Source organism: Salvia hispanica, chromosome 3 (genome assembly GCF_029641045.1).
Source record: "Salvia hispanica isolate PSC_SH4W2 chromosome 3, Shi_PSC_v1, whole genome shotgun sequence".
Lineage (NCBI taxonomy): Eukaryota > Viridiplantae > Streptophyta > Magnoliopsida > Lamiales > Lamiaceae > Salvia > Salvia hispanica.
In genome coordinates this window covers 21,587,797-21,613,571 of record NC_142694.1, presented here as the reverse complement: position 1 = coordinate 21,613,571, position 25,775 = coordinate 21,587,797, and the positions used below count along the sequence as shown (strand labels likewise).

General features: G+C 36.2%; 3 protein-coding genes and 1 pseudogene across 4 annotated transcripts; all 4 read right to left on the bottom strand.

The window, feature by feature from the left end:
* Positions 1-4,239: 4,239 nt before the first annotated feature.
* Positions 4,240-8,276, bottom strand: LOC125214558 (protein TRANSPORT INHIBITOR RESPONSE 1-like). Of its 2 annotated transcripts, none has more exons than XM_048115637.2 (4): positions 7,790-8,276; positions 7,163-7,701; positions 5,306-5,798; positions 4,240-5,226 (listed from the first exon to the last, which is right to left on the bottom strand). In XM_048115637.2, exons 2-4 carry the CDS (start codon positions 7,639-7,641, stop codon positions 4,471-4,473), a joined length of 1,728 nt encoding a protein of 575 aa, XP_047971594.1. In that variant the 5' UTR covers positions 7,642-7,701; positions 7,790-8,276; the 3' UTR covers positions 4,240-4,470. The 2 variants fall into 2 exon arrangements, with proteins under 2 accessions (XP_047971594.1, XP_047971593.1); XM_048115636.2 differs by having other exon boundaries at positions 8,063-8,276.
* Positions 8,277-19,153: 10,877 nt separating this feature from the next.
* On the bottom strand, positions 19,154-20,881 carry LOC148930367 (heat stress transcription factor A-7a-like). Its single transcript, XM_089066445.1, has 2 exons — positions 20,600-20,881; positions 19,154-19,519 (listed from the first exon to the last, which is right to left on the bottom strand). Exons 1-2 carry the CDS (start codon positions 20,879-20,881, stop codon positions 19,154-19,156), a joined length of 648 nt encoding a protein of 215 aa, XP_088922571.1.
* A 944-nt stretch (positions 20,882-21,825) lies between these two features.
* LOC148930366 (UPF0481 protein At3g47200-like) lies at positions 21,826-22,664 on the bottom strand (annotated as a pseudogene).
* A 417-nt stretch (positions 22,665-23,081) lies between these two features.
* Positions 23,082-24,488, bottom strand: LOC125210689 (F-box protein At1g61340-like). The gene is made up of 3 exons (XM_048110257.2): positions 24,223-24,488; positions 23,894-23,968; positions 23,082-23,349 (listed from the first exon to the last, which is right to left on the bottom strand). The coding sequence occupies exons 1-3, from the start codon at positions 24,385-24,387 to the stop codon at positions 23,146-23,148; spliced, it is 444 nt and encodes a 147-aa protein (XP_047966214.1). The 5' UTR covers positions 24,388-24,488; the 3' UTR covers positions 23,082-23,145.
* Positions 24,489-25,775: the final 1,287 nt, after the last annotated feature.

Genomic DNA, 25,775 nt, shown 5'->3' with positions numbered 1-25,775 from the left:
TTATTGTTATTTTAAATTATATATTTAATTTGATTTTAATATACTTCTAATAAAAAACCTTATTGCCCCTGTCCCAGTCAAGATGACTCCTTTTATTTTCCGCAAATGTTTTCAAAAAATAATAATAAATAATTAAAGTGAGAGATAATAAAATAACAAAGACAATAATATAGAAAAGTCCATAAAAATTAAATTTTGATTTATTTAGATATCTCTGTCATGAAATTATTTAATTGAAATCTTATAATTCTAACGGACCTCCGGTATTATGGACATATCGAATTGAAAAATACAAATTACTACAAAAAGCTTTTATTAAATAACATTGTCACAATTATTTGTGCAGAATTCAAGTAATTCCTTTCATCCATAAAACTTAGTTTATTTTCCCATTTCACCTCCTCCATCAAAATTTGTCACGTTCCTATTCGTGAAAATTTTCAAATCCGTATTCCTCTTTCCTTTTCATAATTTATTAGTATTATTTTTATTTCTTTCATAATTTATTAATTGCACAGTAAAATTCATGCCATCCACACATGAGACTATTTTGGGGAACAAATGAAATATTACTATTATTTTTGTAATAACATTATTTTCAATGATAATCATATCTTATAACAAATAAAATGTAACCAGATTTTGTTGCTAGTGGGAAAAATTAAACAACTATTTAAGTTCGTAATATTATACTCCCTCCGTCCACAAAAAATAGTCTCATTTGTGGACAACACGGGTTTTAATAAGAAATTGATAAAGTAAGATGAAATGAGAAAAAAGTAGGTAAAGTAAGAGATATATGTAGAAAAAGTAAATAAGGTACTCCCTCCGTCCCCGAATTATTTATCACATATTTCCTTTTTCGTCCGTCCCTAAAAATTTGTCACTTTTCACTTTTACCATTTTTGGTAGTGGACCCCACATTCCACTAATTAATTCCCACTCACATTTTATTTTAAAACTAATATATAAAAAGTAGGACCCACATGCCACTAATTTTTTCAACCCACTTTCTATTACATTTCTAAAAACCCGTGTCGGGTCAAATGATGCCAAATTTTAAGGGACGGAGGGAGTATGAGATATAAGAAAAAGTGGGAAAAGTATGAGAGAGAAACTTTCTATTTTTAGAAATGAGACTATTTTCTGTGGACATTCCGAAATGGCAAAATGAAACCATTTTTCATGGATGGAGGGAGTTTGCCAAATTTAAAGTTCGTGGAAAAAACCAAAATTTTGGAAAATTCGTGGTATTATGCATGTTTGTAGTTATGATCAAGCAACAATTGTTTTTTAATAATTTATGCATGTTTGTAGTCAAGATAGGGACTACGAATAGGAAATAAACATAAGAACAAAATAGCAGTAGTTCGTTGGAATATAGTTTTTGGAGTGAAATGGTGTCCACATGCCAATAAAAGGAGAATATGGTAAAGTTAGTAATGTGTTTTGTTCAATGTTTGGTAGAAAGGAAAAATTGCTCAAATATTCATCATAAAATTTGATTAGTTGAAAAGACTTTGAGTAAGGTACAAGTGAAATCCCAAACATGGAAAAAACTTAGCTTCCAAGAGATAAAGGTCCGATGTAAAAGATCATATATATCCGCTTCCCCCCGCTAAGTTTTTTTTTTTTTTTTTTTTTTTTTTTTTTTTTTTTTTTTTTATCATAATTTGCATTTTGCATGGTATTTTATTGATAATTCTTATATGGACAATCAAAATGGTTGATATTAGTGTGTGTCTTTACTCGAACCTTTAGTCTTTGATTATTGCGTAAACAATGATCTTGGCCTTATGCCACAAATACGAGTAAGCTGCAGTGCTTTTCAAGAATCAAATTGATGCTCGAATAATGGATCTAAATCTATGTCTTGGTTAAGTCATGTTTAATACTAATATCCTGAAATCAATGTATAAACCATTCAGAAGCAAGAGTAACTAGTGGTAAATAGTTAGAGGGAATGTTTTTATCAAATAAGGATTTTGAAACTCAACAAAAACGAATGATAAAAAGAATTGAATTGAAAAGGAGTAGGTAATAAAGCTAAAAATGGAAGCACATATCATTATACATATGGAGTTAGTGATTAAATTAAAATAACATAAAATGTGAATCGGGAATCATATAAGTTTGGTGATTCATTAACATCAGTTGACATTATAAAACATATTAGTAGCTGACTTTCATTATCATAAAATGCTACTAATATTTCTGAATCAACGAGCTTGAATAAACAACAAATATATTTGTTACTGTAATTGATATTAATGAATCAATAAACTAATATGATTCTTAATTAGTTTTAATTTTAATGGCAATTTTAGGGGAATGTGACCTTATACATAAGCCTAGTAACTCCTAAGAATATTATATTTAAAGTTTTAAATGTGATCATCGTTAAGTCGTTTGCATTCTGGAGTATTAGATTATGTGATTGTTGTGGTCCAAGATATGCTCTAAAAGTGTATTGGGCTACTTTTATATATGCTGATGGGAGGTAGTTCCCAAGGACGGAACTAGAAATTTTTATCAGTCAGTGCTGAAATTTAAGTGGTCTGTAATGATATAATAGTGTCAAAGATTTTCGATGGAAGAGTTTAAACAAAGTATTAATATACTAAGATAAATACACATTGGATATCTTTAGAGTCTAGAAAATAAACTGTTAACTTAGTAATTTAAACATAATTACATAAATACGATAATAAAGTACAAAGAATTAAAATAATACAGTATTATTATACAAATAAAATTGCAAAATTTAAAAAAATTAGTTGGGGTATTTGTATTCTTGAAACTTTTGAAATGGAAGACAGATTAGTAGTATAATTCTCCCATGAATTTTAAAAGGAAATATCATAATTGTATTCTTGGAAAATAGAAGACAAAATTTAAAGATCATACTAAACTTCAGCAATGCCCAATTATAAACACACAAAACGAGTAAAATTTAAAAGATGATCTCATTTCCCAATTTAAAGTTAAATAGTACTTCCTCCGTCCCACTTTAGGAGTTCCAGTTTACCATTTTTGAATGTCCCACTTTAGGAGTCCCAGTTGGAATATTCCATAAATAGTATTAGGCCCCACATTCCACTAACTTTTTTCACTCATATTTTATTATAAAACTAATATAAAAAAGTAGGATCCACATTCCAATTTCTTTTTTCACCAACTTTCCTTTACATTTCTTAAAACTCGTGCCGAACTCAACCGGAACTCCTAAAGTGTGACGGAGGGAGTATTTAATTTTAAAGTGTCCCTTCTCACTCTCTCCCTCTCCCTCTCCCCTCTCTTCTCGCTTCAACCTCATATCTCTGCTAAAAATCACAGAAGACTACATGAGACTAGCTTGGCCAGTGCTAGGTCCGTCCCTGGTGGTTCCAATGAGAACTATTTTAAACTAAAACATTGAGCATTGAAAATTATATCAATTCTTTGATTAATAATATCAATTAGTATCACAAAATGTATTAATTTCTGATATTCAGTCGGAAAATGATATTAATGAATCAGTGAACTGGTATTGAGTCATAATATATTTTGTGATGTCTACTGATATTTATTTGCGAACTGATATAGTTATGTATTCCGACTTTAAGAAAAATTCTGTGATGAATCATCTTCCTATATTTCCAAGTTATATTTAATATGAAAATCTTGCATCTAGCATTGTTTTATCGAGGTATACATGGCATTGCAACTCTTTTTTTATGTATTAAGAAAGACTCAAAATCAGAAAGGGCGAGCATAGCATTGCCTTAATGAATTGTAAATCTCGAGCTAATTGCATATCAGGTAACCAAATATTTCCATGAAGTGTACGTACAAGTGCTATGCAACCATTCATCAATTAATATTTGAGTACAAATAAGTTAGGAACACATCGACTTGCATTAATCGCAATTAAAACTCTGGTACATCAAAATCTAATCTATGATAAGTGATTCACACAGTGTGATCAATAGGGTTAATTTTCATTACTGCCTAAACATATTAGCTTGTATTAAGACACCAATGTACAAGCTAGTAAGCAGAGTTGTGGGAGTTATATTAAACAATTAAGTTTGTTGTTGTTACTAGTACAATAAACTAAGTGTTAATTAATTATTCCTTAGGGTCTAAATTATATTATTATATACTTAGTACTATAGATTACACTGTTCTTGTGGATAGTTTGATGATTAAAGGAGAACCTGAATACAAGATTTACATTGATACAGTGACAAATTACACTACTAACAAATTTCATTTTTATACATTTAGATAGATTAAATTCCAAAAATAAAGATACATATTCATGATCTTTCTTCTTACATAATACGACACCACAAGTCCAGCAACAAAGGTGTACAGAAACGAGTCTTACCAACTAAGTTCACTTTATCGTCGGCTCCTAGCTTACAACAACATCAATAGGTTTGAAAATTTCTGAGGCAGAAAGCACTGACCTAGAGATCCTCCCCCTCACAGAGTGAGGACGAACGGGGGTGCGTCCCGTCGCGGCCCAGCCACGGACCGATACACATAGACTTTGTTGGCGTGCGTCTCGTCGCTCCACTCATCCTGGATGACCTCCACATTGAGCCTCGGCATCTCCTTTGCAAGCAGCCTGCACCCTTTGATGGTCAGGTTACAAGCGGACATCCACAACGACCGCATCGTCTCGTATTTGTCCAGCCCGGAGAGCAGCGCAGCGTTTCCAAACAGGCAATCCCTTATCTCGAGCTTCCTCAGCTTCGGGCAGCCTTCGAGGACGCACTGCATGCCCCTGTCGCTGCTGCCGGCGAAGGCCACGGACAGAGTCTCGAGATTCTTGGCGAACTTTCCTATATACTCGAAAGCCTTGTCGGTGAGAAGGCCGGACACCGATAGTCTCCGGAGCTTGGTGCATGTTTTGGTCACAGCGCCAAAGGCCTCGTCCATAGGCTCATTTGTTAGGTGATCCGGCTCGCCTGGATTCATTATGCAGAGGCGGAAATGGGTGAAATCGGGGCAATTCTGCACTATGGTTACGACAGCGTCATTGGTCATCTTCCGGCAGAAGTAGAGGACGTATTTGAGGTTTGGGCAGCCACGAGAAACAGCCAAGAAGCCCGCCTCCGTCACCCCTTGTTGATTATCTAGATCATACGGATCAAGGGGGAAGACTCTGAGTTCTTCAAGCAACGGACAGCTCGACCCAACAGCCTCAAGACCCTTGTCTCCAACGGTGTCAATCACCTATTGCCAAAATCGAGTTAGTATTCAATTCGCATATTCTTTCTTCCACGACAAGTCATAAGATTCATCGATTTCTTACCCAAAGGCGACGTAGACTAGTGCAGTGAGGGAGAAGCTTTGCTAGTTCGCCACTTTGGAGATTTGCTTCGCTCAAATTCAAGAAAGTGAGACTTGCACAAGCTCCATAAACAAAAGGGAGATATGCGGAAGTAGCATCCCATAAACCCGAAAGAGCTTGGAGATTCTTGCAATTGCTGAATGCAGTTTGGAGATCCTCATACTGACGGACTGTAATTTCTTGCATGAAGGAGCCGGTGCCAAGCCTTGTTAAATGAGGAATTTGCACAAGGAGCCGTTGCAGCTGCTCCAAGTTGATGCTTTCGTTGACCTGCAGAACCCTTAACGCTCTGCACCGGCTGACAAGTCTCTCGAGGGCATCAAAACTCACCTCACACTGAAGGCTGGCAAAATTTAGTATCTCCAATGAGGTGAAGCTCTCAGGGAAGCAACTTAGCCAACCTCCGCCAATATCTTCTGTTGCACTATCCGCTATATCAAGCTCAGTCAAGTTCCTACAAAACGAGTACATTTAGGATAAATCAGAATTTGAACAACTAAATGCCGAAGGAGTTCAGAGAAAATTACACGGCAATATTTCAATTTAGTAGCAGTTAATAGGAAAAAACTTCAGAAATAAATTTCGAAGTTGGCCAAACATTTTCCACCGAACATTGGTGTGTGGCGTGACTGGCGTCTAATCAAAGCATTTGACTACATAAAATCGGAACACGAGTCCTACTAGATATCCTACTGGACATACAGTCACAGATAGATGTGATTATCAAAAGCAGAAAGGTGAAAAGTTGTAGGAAAAAAGATTTAAGATAATAAAAGGATGTGACTCATAAAGAAATGTATTTCTGTAAAATCAAAGCTATCTAAATTCCTATTCAAGTCAATTGTCGATGGTGTCACACAAATACGTCCGGGAGGTTCAGACAAGAACTAGACATGGAATCAGACAAAAAGTTGCCACAGTGAAACCAACAATATCACCTAAGAGGCATAAAATGGGAATCTGATTGTAATTCTAAGTCTTCAAATATTCTGATTTACAGCAGGCACAATCAAAAACAGTGTCGCTAATCATTTTCAACAAAAAAAAATCTTCTATATCCAGTTGGAGCTTTCGGGTTATTCAAATATGAATTCCATGGGGAAAGTTTGAAGAGATGCAAATCATCCATTTCAAGTGACGAAAAAAACCTTATTCGCTCAACAGTTAACACCAAGGAAATAGTTCAAAAGTGACTGCAAATTGAAGAAAATTTGACCAATCTTGGCCAATGAACGTGGACAAAAAGTGGCATGAAAGGCATCCTATCCTTTAAGTGCCAAGTAATAGATTAGATGTCCCATCGAGAAAGCAAAAATAAAAACAAAAATCTCTCTCAAAGAGAAACATACAGAAGAAGCACTCGCGTAGTGGAGTACTTGCGCACATTACACAGCATTACCAATAGCAAAGCTCACCTCTTTAGTAACAAAACCAAGCACATCTTTAGTGTTAATCAGTATTGTTTCAGAAACAAATTAAGCAAAGCATGCTTCATCAAAGTTAATAACTCAGAGTAAAGAAATAAGCAGACATATTCAAAGAACGACAGTCAAACTAGAAAGTCATATGCAGTAATAGAACAAGGTTTAATTTATTCTCGAACACCAAAATTCTCACACACCATCCGCATACTTACGACACAAAAAGAAACAGTATTAAAATTTGGAGATTAAAATAAGAATCTTACTGATAAATGATCATTTGAACTAATCCAAGAAGTGTAAAGCTACAATATCAAGATACAAAAACATGAACAAAGATAAAGCCTCGAAGCCCAGCTTCGAAAACCATCACGAAAACAAATAAGGCACCCGTTACCTGCAGTGAGTTGCAATTGCTTTGAGACCTTCGTCTGTGAAACCATCGCAACTTGACAATGATAAAGCCTTGAAGCCCGGGAATGACCTGGCCAAGAGATCCAAGCTCTCATCACTGACAGTCATCCTCTTGAGCCTCAGCTCCTCGAGTGACGGATAAACCTTAGCAAACATAACCAGCCAAGCATGAACATTAGCACCCCAATTTTGGGGCAGCAAGTTAAAATCTGAGAATCTTGGCTTCCCTTTGAGCCTAACACTCTTGATTTTGGGAAACCTTCGAGCCACGATCTCGGGAGACACTGAATAGCAATTCCCTATAAAAAGATTGGATCTTGTCCATCTCTCAGCATCATACCAATCTTTGCAAACAAGGGAGGCTGAGTTCCTATCCTTGTGTGAATCTATGAGTGATAATACCTTCTCCAAAACTTCACATGGGAATGATGATTCTTTCAATTTCTTGTGATCTTGATCCATTTTGAGTTTTTGGAAATGGTTGATTGAGATGCTCAAAGATAGCTAAAAACCCCTAATTCACTGCAGATTTTTACATAAATGAAGAAAAGAATCAGAAACCCTTACATATAAAAGCATATACATTCAAAATGTGATATAAAAAAGTTACCTTTCCGAATTCAAGAAAATTCCATATCAATTAAAGAGGGAAGATCATATAGGCAGAATTCCCATTTCATTTAAGAGTGTTTTGAGCAATAAAAAGGGTTGATAAAGCAAAGGAATTAAAGCAATCAAACACAATTTGATGAATCTAATAATGGAACCCCTCAAATTGATGTACCTTCAAAGAAAAGTTGCTTTAGAAATTAAAATTAGCCTTAATGTGAGGATTTCAACAGCACAAAAAAGCAAAATCATCATTAGCATTCACCGCAACTACCTCAAACCTGCCAAGAAACAATGGCATCCAAGAAACCCAAGAATGACCTGAAATGCTGAGAAGAGACAAGGATCTAATGAAATAATTCTTGAAAACCTGATAGGAATAATGATCCTAGCGAGAAGTGGGAGCACATAGAAAAAATAGTGAAGCAAAAGTAACCGAGAGCTCAAGATGAGAAAAAAGTTTTTATTTCTTTAATTCTCAATTACTCATGTATGGGTATTCCAGGGTATTTATAGAGAACCCGAAAAGACTGAACTCAATTCTAAAAGGAAAAGGAGCAACAAAAATAAGGAAACAAATCAAAAAATAAGGAAATAAATAAAAAAGAAAACAAAACAAATCTATCTCTAGTGGCTGACGAAATCTCGATATTTGGCTGGCCGAGATGCATTCCTCTTGGGTCGATCCTTCCAGATCCCTCTCTCCTTGGGTCTGCCTCTGTCCATCTCTCCTTCTTCTCTTCTAACTCCGACGCACCTGGCTGCATGGACTCAGCTCGTCTTCGAGTGTAAGCGGTTATTCATTGATTGAGTTCGTAGATGAGGAAAATGAGCACGCAGTAACTCCTTTAATTCCCAGGAAGGGGCTCGTTTTGCGTCCGAAGACCAACATACCAGCCATTGAACCTGTGGCATTTTATCTACCAAAATCATGCGCTTACTTGTTGCTTCCACCGGAGTATCATATGGTTGACTCCGTTTAAATTCCGGCAATAATGCCACTCCTATTGTTGAGCCTGGTATGAACGCTTTTAGTAGCGAAACATGAAACACTTTGTGAATCTTGCTATCAGTGGGCAACCGAAGGCGATAAGCTACCCTTCCAATTCTCTCTAGGATCTCATACGGTCCATAATACCGGCGCGCAAGTTTGTTGCATAATGATTTGCCTACCGATTTCTGCCGATATGGTCGAAGTTTTAGTAGCACTGAATCACCCACCCTAAACTCAACATCCTTCCTTTTACGATTTGCGAATTCGGACATAGACTGTTGTGCGTGTTAGATCCGAGATTTTAACTCCCGCAACGTTTCCTCCCGCTCGTCGAGCAGCTCCGCTACTTCTTTGTTGTGTGCAGGTCGTGCGTACGTATCGAACAGGCTTGGCGGTTCCCGACCGTAAAGGGCTTGGAATGGCAACATCCCGATGCTGGGCGAACCAGCGCTTAGAGCGCTCATACACGAACACACGTAAGTATTGTTCTAAGGCGCGATTCGTCACCTCCGACTGGCCGTCCATTTGCGGGTGATATGCGGTTGTGAACTGAAGTTTCGTACCGTTGAGGGACAACAACTCGTCTCAAAATTCGTTCATAAAAATTGAATCTCTGTCCGATAGAATTCTCTTTGGAAAACCATGCAGCTTGACCACCGTTTCCACAAAAAGCCGAGCGACCGTTAGAACATCGAAACCCCCTTTCAAAGCACCAAAGTGGCATATTTAGAGAGACGATCAACTACTACTATAATCGCGGTGTATCCAAACGAGGGGGGAAGGCTTACGATGAAATCCATGGACGCAACTTCCTATACCATGTCTGGAATTGGTAAAAATTGAATGAGGCCGTTTGGTTTATTGCGAACATACTTCGTTGTTTGACAAGTGAAGCACGCGGCCGTATAATCACGCACATCCCGACGCATGCTCGGGGATGCTACCCTTGCAAAAGACCGTCGTTCCCCGGGGTGGCCCGCAGATGGAGCATCGTGACATTCCTCCAAAATCGCGCGACAAACAGTTGATTCGCGACTGACAAACAAACGATGCTTGAAATATATTAAACCATCTGTCACTGACACATGCTTCGGCTCATTCCCCGCAGCCATCAATTCATGCAATTTAACCAAATCAGGCAGTGAAGAGTATTCGGCCCGGATTACCTCCAAAACAGCCGGTATTGGTCGCGATATAGGATGAGCATTTGCGGTAGGTTAGTCCCCGAGTCGTCGTCTTGGCGAGATCGTGCATCGGCGAGCTTGTTCGAAGCGCCGAACTTATATTCAATTTTGAATTTAAACTTCATAAGTTTCCGGACATAGAATTGTTGGTCCGGTGTTTAAACAATTTGTGATAAAAGTTCCTTCAAACTCCGTTGATCACTCCTAATGATGAACTCACGACCCAACAAATACTGACGCCACTTCTGCACCGATTCAACTATGGCGTAAAGCTCTTTGTGGTATGTTGAGGCGAGGCGTCTACGCGGACCCAAATTTTTTCTAAAATAGGCAATTGGGTGGTTTTGCTGCATCAAAACCGCACTGACCCCGAAGTTAGATGCGTCCGTTTCGACAACAAATGTGTCGGTAAAATCTGGTAGGCGCAAAATTGGCGCCGAGCACATGGCTACTGATGAGGCCCGTTTCATGCATGTGTTCCATAGTAAAACTACATCCAAATCCATGAACTAACATCTGTTTTTGAGCCAGGTGTGTGTGAAATCCGCCATTTTCTGAAGATGGAATAAATTAGTTGGGCAGAAGCACGAATCAAGAAAAGAAGGAAAAAACTTCGGCATTGAGTTGATCAAGTCAGAAATCAAGCGGAGCCAGCAAGAGTTCTGTATTGGAAGATAGAGCGAGAGACCCCACTACAAAATGTGAAGGGCAGCAATGACATTTCGGAGAGGTGGTACCCTAGGGATGAGAGTCCTACGCCTCTCTATATAAAGGAAGCCCAACACATAAAGAAAAGAGAGTGCCATCCAATAGTATAGGGAGGGGGTTTCACAAGCTTTCTTAGGTAGAATATCTTTAGGAATCCAACTCTCTTCTAGGGTTAAAATCAGAGCTCTCTTGCACTTCATCTTTCTGATATCGTCGCACTGACACACTTGGCCCTAGCTTAGTTTAGTTTTAATCAGTGTTGGTTTTATTTTCAAGTTTCTGTTCTGCTATTCCACCTAAGATGTGATGAAACAATTTCATGATTTCCTTGCTTGTTTCCAGTTAACTTTCGATGTAATCGACGTTCTGATGTTCTGTTTTAGTTAAATTCAAAGTTATGTTTTCGTTTCTAGCTTTTATGTTATGTTTTGTGCATGATGTTTCAGATCTGCTTTCATTTTTGCTTTTATGTTTTTTGTCTTAGCTTAGAAGTGTCGTGTTCTGTTTTGATTTTTTTAGATCTGATGTTTTAAGTTTGAGTCTTTTTAATATGTCTAGATCTAGTAGTTTTTGTTTCGTTTCTTGCATGGGTATGGTTTAGTTCTTGTTTTTATGTAGCCGTAGCTTAGATCTCAGGAGTAGATTAAGTTTTATGTGTTTTCCGATATTTCGTCTTCTTTAGCTTTCCAGATCTGTTTTCTGTTATGTTTTCTATGTTGATTTGTTGAAGAAGATGAAGTTGTTAGAAAGTTTTTACTTTACCGTGCTTTTTGTAGGGGACTGACAGACAGTCCCCGTTATTCTGTTTGTCCATTTATGGATTGTCTAGTTTAGTTGATAAAGTAGTTTAGTTAAGTTGATAAGTTCAGTTTAGTTTATTCTCCAAAGTCTAGTAGTTTAAAACTTAACTCACCCTATAAGCGTGGCAGCAGCCATCCTCAAGTCGTGTCATACAAACAAATGTCCAACGCCTCATCTCTGTAATGTTAAATCTGATGGTCGTGCTTAGGCAACATTTGGCGGCCATGCCGTGCTGCGGTCTCTGGACTATTCGTCGGTGTTGTTACTGGTAAAAATGTTAAAATTTTAATGCGTATTGATCTCTTCTTGAGGGTACAAAATTTTAATTTTACAGTTGTAAGAATTTGAAAAGTTCTATGGTTTATCTCTTCAATTTCATTACATAAGTTTATGACAAATAGTAAATATTATGTTTTGCAGTGCAAACTAAACCGTCACAATGTCACTCAATCCTCTATCTGCAATTCTTAAAGAAAACAAACTTGAGGGCCAAAATTACATAGAATGGAAATAAAATTTAGACATCGTTCTCACTGCTGATGAGTACAAGTTTGTGCTCACTACTCCACGGCCTCAGACGCCGGCGGCTTATGCTGCACAGGCAGTGCGAGATGCGCATAGACGGTGGCATAAGGAAATGAGATGGCTAAAGTGTTATATGTTGGCATCCATGTCAACAATGCTTAGACATCAGCATGCTGCCATGGTGACTGCCGCCGAGATTATGCAAAATCTCACGAATCTCTTTGGTACTCAGAATCGAACAGCTAAGTCTCAAGCCTTTCGGAGTATCATGGCAAAGACTATGAAGCAAGGTTCTTCTGTGCGGGACCATTTCCTTGAGATGATGAGCCACCTCAATCAAATTGTGGTTTTGGGAGACGTCATTGATGCATAGTCCCAAGTTACTATCATCCTTCAGAGTCTGCCCCTTAGCTTTCAGCAGTTCAAGCTCAACTTTGAGATGAACAAAAGGAACTACACCTTGGTTGAGTTGTTGACTGAACTTCAGTCGGCGGAGGATCTCATGATCCAAGCTAAGGCAGCGATGGTTATCTCGACACATCGTTCCTCTGGCCCTAGGCCTGGCGTAGGAAGGAAGAAAGTGACAAACCAGGTCGCAGCTAAGGATGCTAAGGGAAAGAAGAAGAGGAGGTCTAACAAGAAGCAAACAGGAAAGTGTTTCGATATTCAAATAAGGCAGGTTCCCCAGATCCAGCAAGTCCACTAGATCACTTGGTCTAGGAACTCGTAGGTTGTGCGGAATCCCGGTCGTCGGACACACAAGTACATCCCCGCTTCAAAAACCCTCAACCACTTTACTAAACCTAGTATAGGGAAGTAGGGATCGATCCCACAGAGAAGGATGCGTAAGAATCGTAATCAAGGATTTGAGAGTATTTTTGGTGTTGGCTGCTGCCACGCATTTTCTTGGGTTGAGGAAAAATTAAAATTAACTTGACTTGGGAATATTAGAAAGAAACTTAACCTAACAGCTAGACCTAGGAAATAATTCTACGATGGGACCACATCTAAGAAAAAGCAGAGTACGACTGGAAAGTGGCAGAATAACTAACTCTAGTACTAACTGACAGTGACATCGTCTTCTACAACCAAATTCGCATAAAACTTCTTGAGAAAACACATAAGCAAATCAAAAACAGAGCTACTAACTTGGAATCAAATCTATGCATAAATAACGAAGAACTTACAGATCTGCATACCTAGACGAAGGGAAATAGAAAACAAAGGAAATAAAACAAGTCTTTCCACTACTGTTTCTTTCACACGCCAAAACCAACTTCAGACGCTAAATCCACTCCGGATCCAAGCGTCCGACACGGACTCCAAACAGAAGAAATTCTCCATCACGTCAGATTTACAAATTTAAGCTCCGAACACTCAATCAACCACAGATCTGTCACCCAATTCCACATCAAACACCTCAATAACGAAATAAACAGAGATCGACATAGCAATTTAAGAATTACGCTAACAGTAGAGAGATCTAAGCAAAAGTAACTTGAAATTAAACAGCTAAACTCAGATCCATGAGCGATAAGCAGTTAAACATCATCAACATCAAAGTCGACTCCCAAAAGTGAAGTTCGACGGTGGAAACTAGCAAAAACAGCTGAAATTAAAACAAATGTATCTTCGCCCTCACTGGGACGGTGTTACCAAACTCGAGATCTTTAGAAAGTACCCCCCCTATCACGATTATCCCCCAGAATGTTTCCCAAGTGTGTGTAAAATGTATGAGCTAAGAAGAGTGAAAAACTATTTCATTACGCTGCATGCTCCTCTCTATTTATAGGAGCTTTAGTGGGTCCAGCGAGGTATTGATAATGACTTTGTTGCCCTCAGCTGTAGACTCCCCCGTCACGCCAATTTTTTTCCTTGTAAATCCTGCTCATTTCGTCCTTTTCTCTCGCTAGACCATCTCCTTCATTACTTCCTTGATCTAGCGATTTTCTTCACACACCTGGCTTAGGAAACGTGTTAGACCCAGCAATTTATAACATTTTTTGCACATTACCGATGCATGAAATTAGCCTTATCAGCGACGCTACTAAAGGCGGTCATTGCAGTGGGAGATGTTTATTTGCGTTTTAGTAGTGATAGATTTTTGGTTTTGAAGAATGTTTTGTTGATACCTTCATTTAGAAGAAATCTAATTTCAGTTTCTAAATTAGTTTTTGATGGATATTCGATTTCTTTTAATGACAGTTGTGTTATTAAGAAAGATGATTCTTATATCTGTCGTGGTATTATGGAAAACAATATGTACACAATCATATCTACACAATTTAATAATCGCAAATTAGAACTCAATAATGCATCAAAAATTTCAAGTAAAAGGAAATAACCTTCAAGTTCAATGAACGAAACGTACTTATGGCATCTTAGACTTGGTCATGCCAACTGAAGAATGATTCAAACTCTCGTGGACCAAGACCTTCTTAAAGGTCTAGATACAAAGTTGTTCTCTCATGGATTAAAACGTACTTATGTACAGAGTCGTTCAACTGATGTGTGTGGACCAATGTCAACCGAGGCAAGAGGTGGATTTCGCTATTTCATCACTTTTATTGATGATTACTCGAAAGTTGGATATGTTTATTTGATGCGTTCCAAGTCTGAATCTTTTGACAAGTTCAAAGAGTTTAAGGCTTTTGCGGAAACACATCATGGAAAACGTATCAAAAGCCTGCGATCTGATCGCGGAGGCGAGTACCTAAATGCCGAGTTTTTGGACTACTTATCGGTAGAGGGAATTGAATCCCAGCTGACTGCACCGGGCACACCCTAACAGAATGGCGTAGCTGAAAGAAGGAACATGACCTTGTTGAACATGGTCCAATCGATGATGAGTTATGCACGACTGCCTATTTCGGATTGGGGACATGTCTTGCTTTCTGCAAGCCATATATTAGACAATTTACCATCAAAATCTGTCCCTGCTACTCCATATGAGTTTTGGAATGGGCGCAAGCCCAATCTAGAGCATCTCAAGATATGGGGGTGTCCGTCTCATGTATTGGAAAATGATCCAACTAAGTTGGACGCAAGGACAGAGGTATGTTTGTTTATAGGTTACCCTAAAGGTTCGAAAGCTTATGAATTCTATGGTCTCCGAGACAAGAAAGTCATTGTGAGTACTCACGCGATATTCTTAGAGGAAGACCTTGTTATGAATTATAAACTCAGCAGTGAAGTGGCTCTTGACGCGTTTACTTCTGTCACAAGTTCCATTAACCAAGAACAAGTACCATTTGTACAACCAATTTCTGAAATTTCAACTTCTACTCCTAGTGTTGTAGTGCCACGTCGCAGTGGAAGGGTCTCTCATGAGCCCGATAGATACATTGGTTTGGGAGAATCTATGGATCACTCCTCGGACAACAATGTATTAGATCCCTGGAATTTTGCGGAGGCGCAGACGGATGTCGATCATTGCGAATGGGTAAGAGCAATAGATTCGGAACTACAATCGATGATAGACAAAGACATATACGATTTGTCCGTCCTACTCGAAGGCTGTACTGCCATTGGGAGCAAGTGGATATTTAAACGTAAACATGGACTCGATGGACGAGTTAAAGTATTTGAGGCAAGACTAGTGGCTAAGGGGTACACCCAAAAGGAAGGTGTCAATTACGACGAGACCTTCTCCCCAGTGGCCATGCTCAAATCGATCCGGATACTGTTGTCTATAGCAGCTTACATGGATTGGGATGTATGACAGATTGACCTTAAGACTGCGTTCTTGAACGGTAGTCTTGAGGAGATCATCTACATGGAACAACCCGAAGGTTACGCCGTGAAGGGCAAATAGCAAATGGTATGGAAGCTTAAGAAGACCATTTATGACCTCAAGCAAGCATCTAGATCATGAAATCAGTGCTTCGATCAAATTGTTCATAAGTTTGGATTCGAAAAGTGTAACATCCCAGAAGTTACCCCATTGTTGCTAAGTGCGCAGAAAAGTATGTGTGTGAAGTGATGAGCTAAGAGCGAAAAGTGAATATGATGATCGATGATGTCTCTCTTCAGGTTGTGTCTCTATTTATAGTTGAGGCTCGGACTTCTAGGGTATCTTCTTTGCTGATTTGTCAATTTTTCCCTCCTAGAAAGTCCTTCAAAAGATGTTTTTCCGTCACAACTGCTTCTGTAATCCCCTAGGTCAGGTTGCAAGCTGGCTTCTTCACTCCATTTTCCTTCTGTTTCCTCTTCCAGGTAGATTTTTCATCCGTTTCCTTGACCTGACAGATTCTCTACGCACCTCAACTTAAAATGTATATTAGTTCATAGAAATAACAGAATTTAACTCTATAACCGATGCATGAAATTGGACTTATGATATACTCTCGTATATTATTTGTAAATTTAAAAGTACAGTTAAAACTATTATATAAATATTGAAGAGAAATTAAATAGACAGAGAGGGCAAAAATAGGAAGAAAATATAATAATACAATATAGAGTCTAAAATATCCCTTACAATTAAAAAACTGATAAAAAGAATATTTATTTATCTGTGAATAGTGCAAAAACATCTTAAATGTGATTAAATCTATATCCTGAGACCCCTAGTGATATTATTGATTTTTTTTTATCAAATATCGAAAATGTGCAAACTTCTTAGTCATGTATAAGAAAATGTGATAAAACAAAGAATGAACTATAAGAAACATCCAGTGGATAATGATGTTCAAGAATGAAATATAAGAAACATCCAGTGGATAATGGTGTTTATACCTTTTCTGTATCTCATAAAAATAAATATCATCACGGAGACTTAATTTCCTTTATGTATTTTTGTACTATTGTTAGACTTTTATGTCAATTTAACTCTTTTTAAATTTGAGGGTTATTTTAATCTATCTAAAATATATATTTCTCTCTCAATTTATTAGAATGAGCTTCAAATTTTGTCTCTGAAATGCACTTTGCACCTTTTAGGTTTCCAAACTCGAATAATATCTCCCCAGAGTCAGTGACCTTAAAGTTCCATATAATAACTTAATAGTATAAAATAATTTGGTCAGATTATTATAGTATAATAATATTATATTTGTCGGTTGAGGCATTTTATTAGAAGATAGAATTTAAAAAATGGATGTTTAAGGGAGAGGGAATAAAATTAAGAGAGAAAAAGGACGAAACTAGAAAGAGAACAAAATTTTTGAAAAATAAAAATAAAAGTAACTCAATTATTTTGAAATTATTAAAAATTTAATACCAAACAACAACGCAAATGAACTATAAACCACATTGTACTTGTATGACATTAAATGTATGTGAACCACATATTATTGATGGGAATTGACACCTAAAATGATGTCTCCCCACCCAAAAGAAACCCCATGTTAGCAGCAATCATCTTTTCCCCTCAATTGATTGTCTCCTCCTTTTGTCCATTTCCATTTAACAGTTAGGTCAATCGACCCTCTTTGGGGGAGCCTGCCACGTGGCATTATCCTCTAAAAAACACTTCTAACAATAGGAATTATATTTGAAGACCCATTATATTTGGACTAATATTCGGCCCACTATCCATTTTTCATTCAAACCCCCTTATGGACTAATATTCAACCCACTAGGCTCATGTTCACAATAATGTTTCATGGGATTTAGCTGTGCATTCAACTTAATATAATCTCACTGTGAATTCAATTTGTTACAAATATAATCTCGATGGACACAACTCAAGATCTTTTCACTCTCTTCCAAAACCTATTCATTTCCCCCCAATTATCAAAAGAACCAAACAGACATTATAAGTTTATAACTTCTCTAACTTCAGGAAGATGAATATTTAATTATTTCAGTCTACAAGCATTTCTATTATTTTCTCCAAAACACCTCTTTATTAGGAGAATATCAAGTTCTGTCTAAGCCTATTTTTAGGAAGTTACAACCACCATGCCTAAGTTTTGGGGAAAATAACAAGAGTGCTATTATAAAAAAATCTTAATAAAATTAGGGAAATAACAATGTTTCATTCATTTGCGTGATAATTAGAGAAATGAACAAGTTTTATTTATTTGCATGCTATTATAAATGAAAAGGTTTTATTTAATTTTGTGATAATTAGGGGAAGTTAAAGTGAAAAGTTTTTTAAAAGATAAATTGACTACCCATCTAATAAAATTAAGTTAAATAATCAAACCTCTATAAATACCAATTCTGTAAATCGAGAACAGAGAATAATTTTGTTCGCATAAAAGATGCTTTTCGAGTGAGGGCAAACTCATTGATACATAGAAATAAAATGGTATAAGTGACAAATTAATGATACACATTCTTATAAAATGAAATGAAATAAAAAACTTGTGATGTGTTTATGTCGATGGAAACACATTCTTATAAAATGAAATAAAATAACAAATCTTTGCATATTGCACGGGTGTTACACTATCAATACTTAACTAAGTAATAATTACGTAATAATTAATCTGAATGGTTAATTGATTAATCCTATAAAAGTGTGTGTTTCTAGAAGGGAAAGTCTGGGTACGTGAGTTAATCAAGTGATAGAGAGGTTAATGTCTGAAGTCAAAGTTTCAGGTTCGGGTTCGAATCCTTCGTAGTGCGACCTTTAAATTTTAATTCATTTACCAATATGGAAAGCCTGGAAAACGGAAGAAAGGCATATTGACTCAATTTAAATATGATCAATGTTTTTTCTCATGCTACATATCAAACCAAATACAACGATGACATATAAGAATGAAATAACAGTGCCAATTTTAGAAACTTTAAAACTTGCTATAAGCTTAAAACAACCATAAATCCAAGTTGACTACCTATATATATAATCATATAGAAAAGAAAGAAAATAACTAAAATTATAGATAGCATGTCCTCCCTCCTTAATTCTTCCCCTCCAGCCTTGACAACTATAATAAAAACAAATAAATTTCATCAAATAACATGTGTGTGTGTGTGTGTGTGTGATCATATTAAATGCAATGCACCAAAAAAATAAATAAAAACAAATTAATGACTTACAATTTTGATCACCAATGAGTACTAGTATTTCCCACGAACCATTCTTCAAAATCTTGAGCAATAGCATTCCATTTTGCACCTCCTTCTTCACACACCTCATCACCATCATCTTCAAACATCCTCTCCTTCTCATCATCCAATACAACCGCGTAATCTCCAATCATCTCTGCACATTCCAATTCCTCATTTTCATGTTTTTCTTGCTGTGGGATCTCTCTCCCTTGGCGATGATCTCGCAGGCCTTGGCCCACTGCACGGCGAGGTTCTTGGACATGGACTCGAGGCTGCTGGCCTTTTGTCTGAGGTTGGCGATGTGGAGCTCTGTGTCTGATTGCTGCTTCTTTAGCTTCTTGATTTCGCGCCTCGATTCGTCCGTGTATTTGCTTAGGGTTTTGGTGGAAAGGGTGGTTTTTTGGGGTGTAGGGAGTGGTCTTCTCTTCATGTTGGGGAGGAGATGTGGTTTTCCTTCTTGAAAATATGGACTTGTATACTCCCATTGATGTTCCACTCCAATTTTCCGAAAGCCCTAATCATCACAATCAAATCAAACACGTATTACCATGCGCGCTCTCACACACAGGGTGAGCAATTTGATTTTTGATTCTGTCCGAAATGAAAATTAAAACCGAACTAACCAGAAAACCAAACCTGAAAAAACAAAATCTAAACTACAAAAACCTATTCTGAGCCGGAAAACCGAAATTGCACAATTATATCCAAATAGAATGAAAAATCAAAATCCGAACTATTTAAACCGAACCCGAAAAATTGAAATACTCAAAACACCAAAAAATCCGAAAAACCAAGAATTATTTTTTCTATAATTAACATTAATATTATAATCGCATTAACCAATTACCATATCCAAACAATTACGATTTTCATATATTCTAAATACTCATACTAACATGTATCAATATAAATCAACACAAATAGAATTTGTTTTAAATACATATACGACACTCCATCTATTTCATATTACTAGCACTTTTCTATTTCGACTCGTCTCAAATTACTTACACTATTTATATTTTAAGTACAAAGAATTAGGGTATTTAATTAATATATTAGAGTTAATTAAGTATTCCAATATTAAGTGATATCTCATCAGGGGCGGTCCTATGTATAATCAGGGTAGGGCTGAAGCCCTTAATAAAATTGAATTTTAACTAATTTTCTTTTATAAATTTTTATAATTTATCTAAATTTAAGGTAAATTATTATGTAAAAGTCCTTATAAATAATTTAAAACATCTTAAAATATACTTTAGAACAAAATTTAGAAATCACAGCCCTTATCATTATTTATTACTGCGTCCGCCCTTGTATCTCATTACACTTAAAATACTAATTTAATTACATTAAAAAATCAATGCCAAATTAACAACCTAAAATGAAAGTACGAGTAATATGGGATTGAGAGATTATTAAATATAAAATTTGGTTTTTATACATTTGCACTGAAAATTTTTTGCCAAAAAAATCAAACCAAACACACCGAAATTCAAAAAAACTGAACAAAATTTTTAATTTCGATTTGGTTCAAATTGTATATTCGATTTTTGGTTGTTTTGCTCTTCGTATTAGTATATGTATGTAGACTTACGTAATTGTTGGGTTGGTAGACAAAGCTTGAGAAATTGTTGTGTCTAAAATAATTGGGAAGTATTTCTGCAGAGAATTTGATATGATCCCAAATAATGAAGCTGTCACCAAGTTTACCCCAACAAATTATGGAATTTGAGTTGAGATCATTGACCATGTGGAAGGTCTTGGTCAAGAAGGCCGGAGGTGGCCCAACTCCCCTCACCACATTTCTTATATTGCCGTCGCCGCTGCCGGAATATTCCCCGCCTCCACTGCTCGGACCACCAATACATGTACTCATCTTTTGTCAATTACTTTGAAACTGATCAAGTTGAAATTGTTTAACTTTTATGCCCTTAATGTGATCTTAAATTTGCATGTATGCAATCAACAATGTGTATTATGTGAACAACTTCTCCTTTTTAGTAAATCAAGGCCGTTGATTTTCTATACGAATGTTTTTTCGTGGTCCTTGTGTACAAGTGCAACCATATAAAATTAATTAATGTATGAGAGAGTCGTGAAACTTTACGATAATTAAAACACTTTTTATTCATATTATTTGTAAATTTTAGAATATTTGTGCTGTACTTTTCAAGGTAAAATTTGTGTTGTAAAATTACGATAAAAATTTACAACGTTCAAAATATACAACAAAGTAAAATAGGCGTCAGGACAAAGAGGAGTACTAGTTAATGTTCTATCTTTGACAATGTTTTAACCCTCGAATTTGTTTGGAGGATGGTTGTGGTTTAGGAATTTTCAATTTCATTTTCCACCATCTCACCCAATTATCATAAAGCTAATCAATCTGTAATGTGAACCTAATTAAATAATTGAACAGTTGGACTAGCAAATCGATTATCAATGATCAATTATATATATAATGACTAACTTTATGACAATGTGAACCTAATTAAAGAATTGAACAATTAGACTAGCAAATCAATTATATATATAATCGGCCTCCCTCAATAAAAGATAATAGCGCCAAATTTAGTTTGCTTGTTTTGCATTTGGATATTAATTACGTCATCTACGTCACAATACACTTGCACTATTTGCGTGATTATCCTCGTGCATGCATAAACACTTATACTATTGACAATTATTTTTTATACTTTAGATTAAATATGTTATTATGACAAATATTAAATATTTCATTCATAAAAACTAAAATCACAAAACTTAAAAAAGGATTACATAATTTAAAAAAAATGAGAATAAAAAAATATACAAATCAACCGCGTTGATGCCAGACAAGTCTCTAGCCATGGTCGTGTAGATATCAATTGGCAGTGTTCAATCGCGTGGATTAATTGTGAAGTAAGTTTGCAAAAAAGTTAGGCATAGCAAAAAAGTGGCCGCGACAAGAGCTATAACAGTCCACGGGCTCTGAAATTTGGTGTTCAGGAGATCAGCCATCCACGTCCTTGCTTTGCTATTGCAGTGCTCCTCAATCCTCATCTTCACATCACTAAAAAGGTCTATATTCGAGGATCCATGAGTATCGATGCTTTTAAACAACTCAACCACTTCTTCATCGCTCGCCAACCTGCTGTACAGTATCCCCTTCTCCCGCAAAACTTTTACATCGCCAGCATCGTTGATCAACGCTTTCATGAAGTTAAAGTAAGTCGTCACGGCGTAGTTTGTGTGTGTCGGGAGACATCTCGAACGCGATGATATTGGAGAAGTAAACGTTGGTGTTGTGTTGTTCGAGACGTAGAAGGAAGGAAGATGGAGTTCACCGAAGAAGGCGAATGAGAAGAACTTGATGTCCGTCAAGCAATTTGAACTCCGCTGAAAATGACCGAAACGGACTGTTCATGATCCGCCACACAATTCTGGAGCTTTCCTTGTCTGCCTTTCGTTTATTATATATCTTGATAAACCGCCAAAAACAGCTCGAATTCTCTTGGTTTTCACTTTTCAGCAAGGCTGAGGAGAGTGCGACGCCAAGCATAGATTAGGTGAAGAGGCTCTTCTCCCGTTCCGTTTCCCCACTACATACAAGTGGTGATCACTTGTTTTCTTAATTAAAGACTGAAATCGTATAAAGCAGTCAAAACACTAACCACCATCCTCCTAGTCCAGCCGCCCAACCCTCATTTTTCAAATTATATTCTTTTGTTTAAGCAGCAGGTAACATTTAATTTTTTACAACATCTCCCTCATTACCTACCTAACTCTACTTGATTCAGGTTTATAAGCCATAAGGCATCTAGAATGGGAAACCTCTCTGTAGTCAAATGTTAGAGAACATTTAAATAAACACAATTCACTAAGGAGCTACTTCGTATGGTGGAATGAAATATGGGAATGGAATGACATTCCTAACTCCATTTCATTCATTACATAGATGCAGAGTCACTAGGACTCCATGATTGTTGGGCTTATGGACTAATATAATTGTAGCCCAACTACAATTACTTAATCCATATTAATCTAGTTCTAGCACATTGGAAAAAAAAACTACTAGATAAGCACGTAAGATGAGCTAATTAATGAAATTCTCATAATTTTACAACAACTTCTGTACAATTAATTAAAGCATTTAATAAATCAACTATGGTGCCCCACTACTTGTTGTTGACTTTGATGAGAAGCAAACAAACAAACTGAAATTCCAACCAATTTCTTGAAGCTCAATCTCCGACACAATGAGTGGTGCAGCTTGGGAGCTTGGGGAGTTTCATCTTGTTCAAACTTATTCACCCTTTTTGTGGGTGTGTTGTAAGCAAAATGTGTTTGCTTTGCGATTACAGCCTGTATCAATTCAATAAAGATTGTGATAAACAAAATAATAAAACAAAGCAAGTAGTATTCATTTCATTTCGGGACTGTTCGGTTTGCAAAGTTATATCCTGGTATTATGTATATAAATATATACATGTTCGATTTATGAGATTGAATATCACAACTTAATTGAAGATGAATAATCATGTGATAATTAGTTATAGTCAACCCCTCTCTCCAACTAAAATAATCTAACAACTCAATCCTAGATTCTTTCTTGATACTATTTTATCTAGAAAACCGAACACCCCCGAAAATCTTGGTACTATTTTTTTCTAGAAAACCGAACACCTCATTCGGGGGGTGTTCGATTTGCATGATTGTATCCCGAATTAAATATGTAGTGTGTTTGGTTCGTGGGATATATAACTTAATACTAAATGGATAATCATGGGATAATTAGTTATAGCTAACCCCCTGACTAAAATAATCTTACAACTTAATCATAAATTATATCTTGTGATTATTTTATGAAAGAAACCAAACACCCCTTCGTGTATAAACAAAAGCTCACCGCATCTCTCATTGTTTTCGATGCTAAAAGCAAGCTTTCCAAATCTTCATGCTCCACGCCGCACATAATTCTTATCTGCATCATCATAGTGCCAACTTGAATCAAATCTAATCATATTGTTATAATAAAAAATAAATTACTTACTCCATCCAAGATATTTGAATAGTTTGTTTTTATGAGATATGAGAAATTGGTGTTTAGAGAATAAAGTTTTGGCTAAAAAACTCAAACTTGACTCAATTATTTTGGAATATCTAAAAAGGAATACAACTCAACTATATTAAAACGGAGGGAGGAAATAATGTACTACTACAATAACATCATCTTACCAAAATTTCCTGAGGCAGATCCTCGAGCGCAGATCTCCCTGGCGTTGGAGCATCAAAATCTATGCAAATAGTATTTGATAAAGCTACTCTTTTCCTCTTAAACGACGTCGTTCTCACCAGCCTCAATCCATAATCATCATGCCCATATTTTTTCACAAGTTGCATCCTATTTTTTATACCTCACAACAATCCGATGAAGCTAAAATCACGGGGAAGGGAAAAGAATCAAGCACAGAATCCAATCTCAACTATATTAACTGACAAATGCACGTTTATAGCGAACAAAAGGTTTAAAGCTTGATGGAAGAGAGCAGGAAAAGTGACACGTGGCAACTTAAGATAGGTCGCACGGGTGGGTATGACGGTGGTGGTCGGTCGGCCAAGGCGGCGGACGTTAGCCTCATCATTAATAGACAGTATTATTTGCAATACTACAGATATTAATGTCGGAAGATCCACGTATCCAATAGAGAAAGGGTCAGAATCTACGTGGCGGCGTCGATTCAAATGTTATACGCTTATACACGATGATATGAGTATGAGTGGGTGATTTGGATAAAATTTTGTTAGACATCATACATGCATGATGCATCTAAATTTCAATATCTTCTTCTCAGTTCCGATTCGGTTTAAATTCATTAGTCTGAAAAAAGAGATTCAAGTATGCATTCATAAAACTTGCAACCTTTTGGGGCTTTATAATATAACGTCATTAACGAGTTGAGCAATATACATAATTCCTGTTCTTTTACGGTTAAAATTGCATCCATAAAACCTAGTATCTCAATTACTTTTGTACCCCTTTCCTCCCTGTTAATTTGTCACCATTTGACTCAACATAAGTTTTATAAAATGTAATAAAAAATGATTTGAAAAAATTAATGGTAATTTTATAATAAAATACAAGAGAAAATAAATTAGTGGAATATAGAATTTACTATTTAATAAAATGTGAAATATTTTTAGGTTTTTTTAAAAAGTAATATTATCATTAATACATCTACTTACCTTTTTTTCTTTATTTATTATACTTTGATTACTTTTTTCTTTTTTACTAGTATATTTAAATATATTTTCTTTCTTTAATTAATATGTTAAACAAAATTTCTTAAAATATTTTACCATTTCATAAATATGATATTTTTCATGTGACATGATGGAATAAGATACTCTTCCATATTCTATTTTGTTGATATATCGAGATCTGTTAAAATGTATTGATAAATGGCAATATTCTTTACAAATCGAGAATCACACGTGACAAAAAAATAATAGATTCATCGTGTCAACATCAACGTAAAAATCTCACCATATGCAACTACCAAGGGTAAATGTAGAAATTAATGCACACCGTATAACCATGGTCCATGGAGATAAACTTAATGAAAATTGCAGAAAATGTAAATGCAAGATGTAGTAGTCACATAACTTATTTCAGCCACAAATTAGTCCACGCTTCATTATTTAGTTGTCTCAATATTTTTGAAAATTGATATTAATTTGCTAAATTTTTGGATTCTACCGTAGAATTGCAAGACCCGAAAGATATTCTT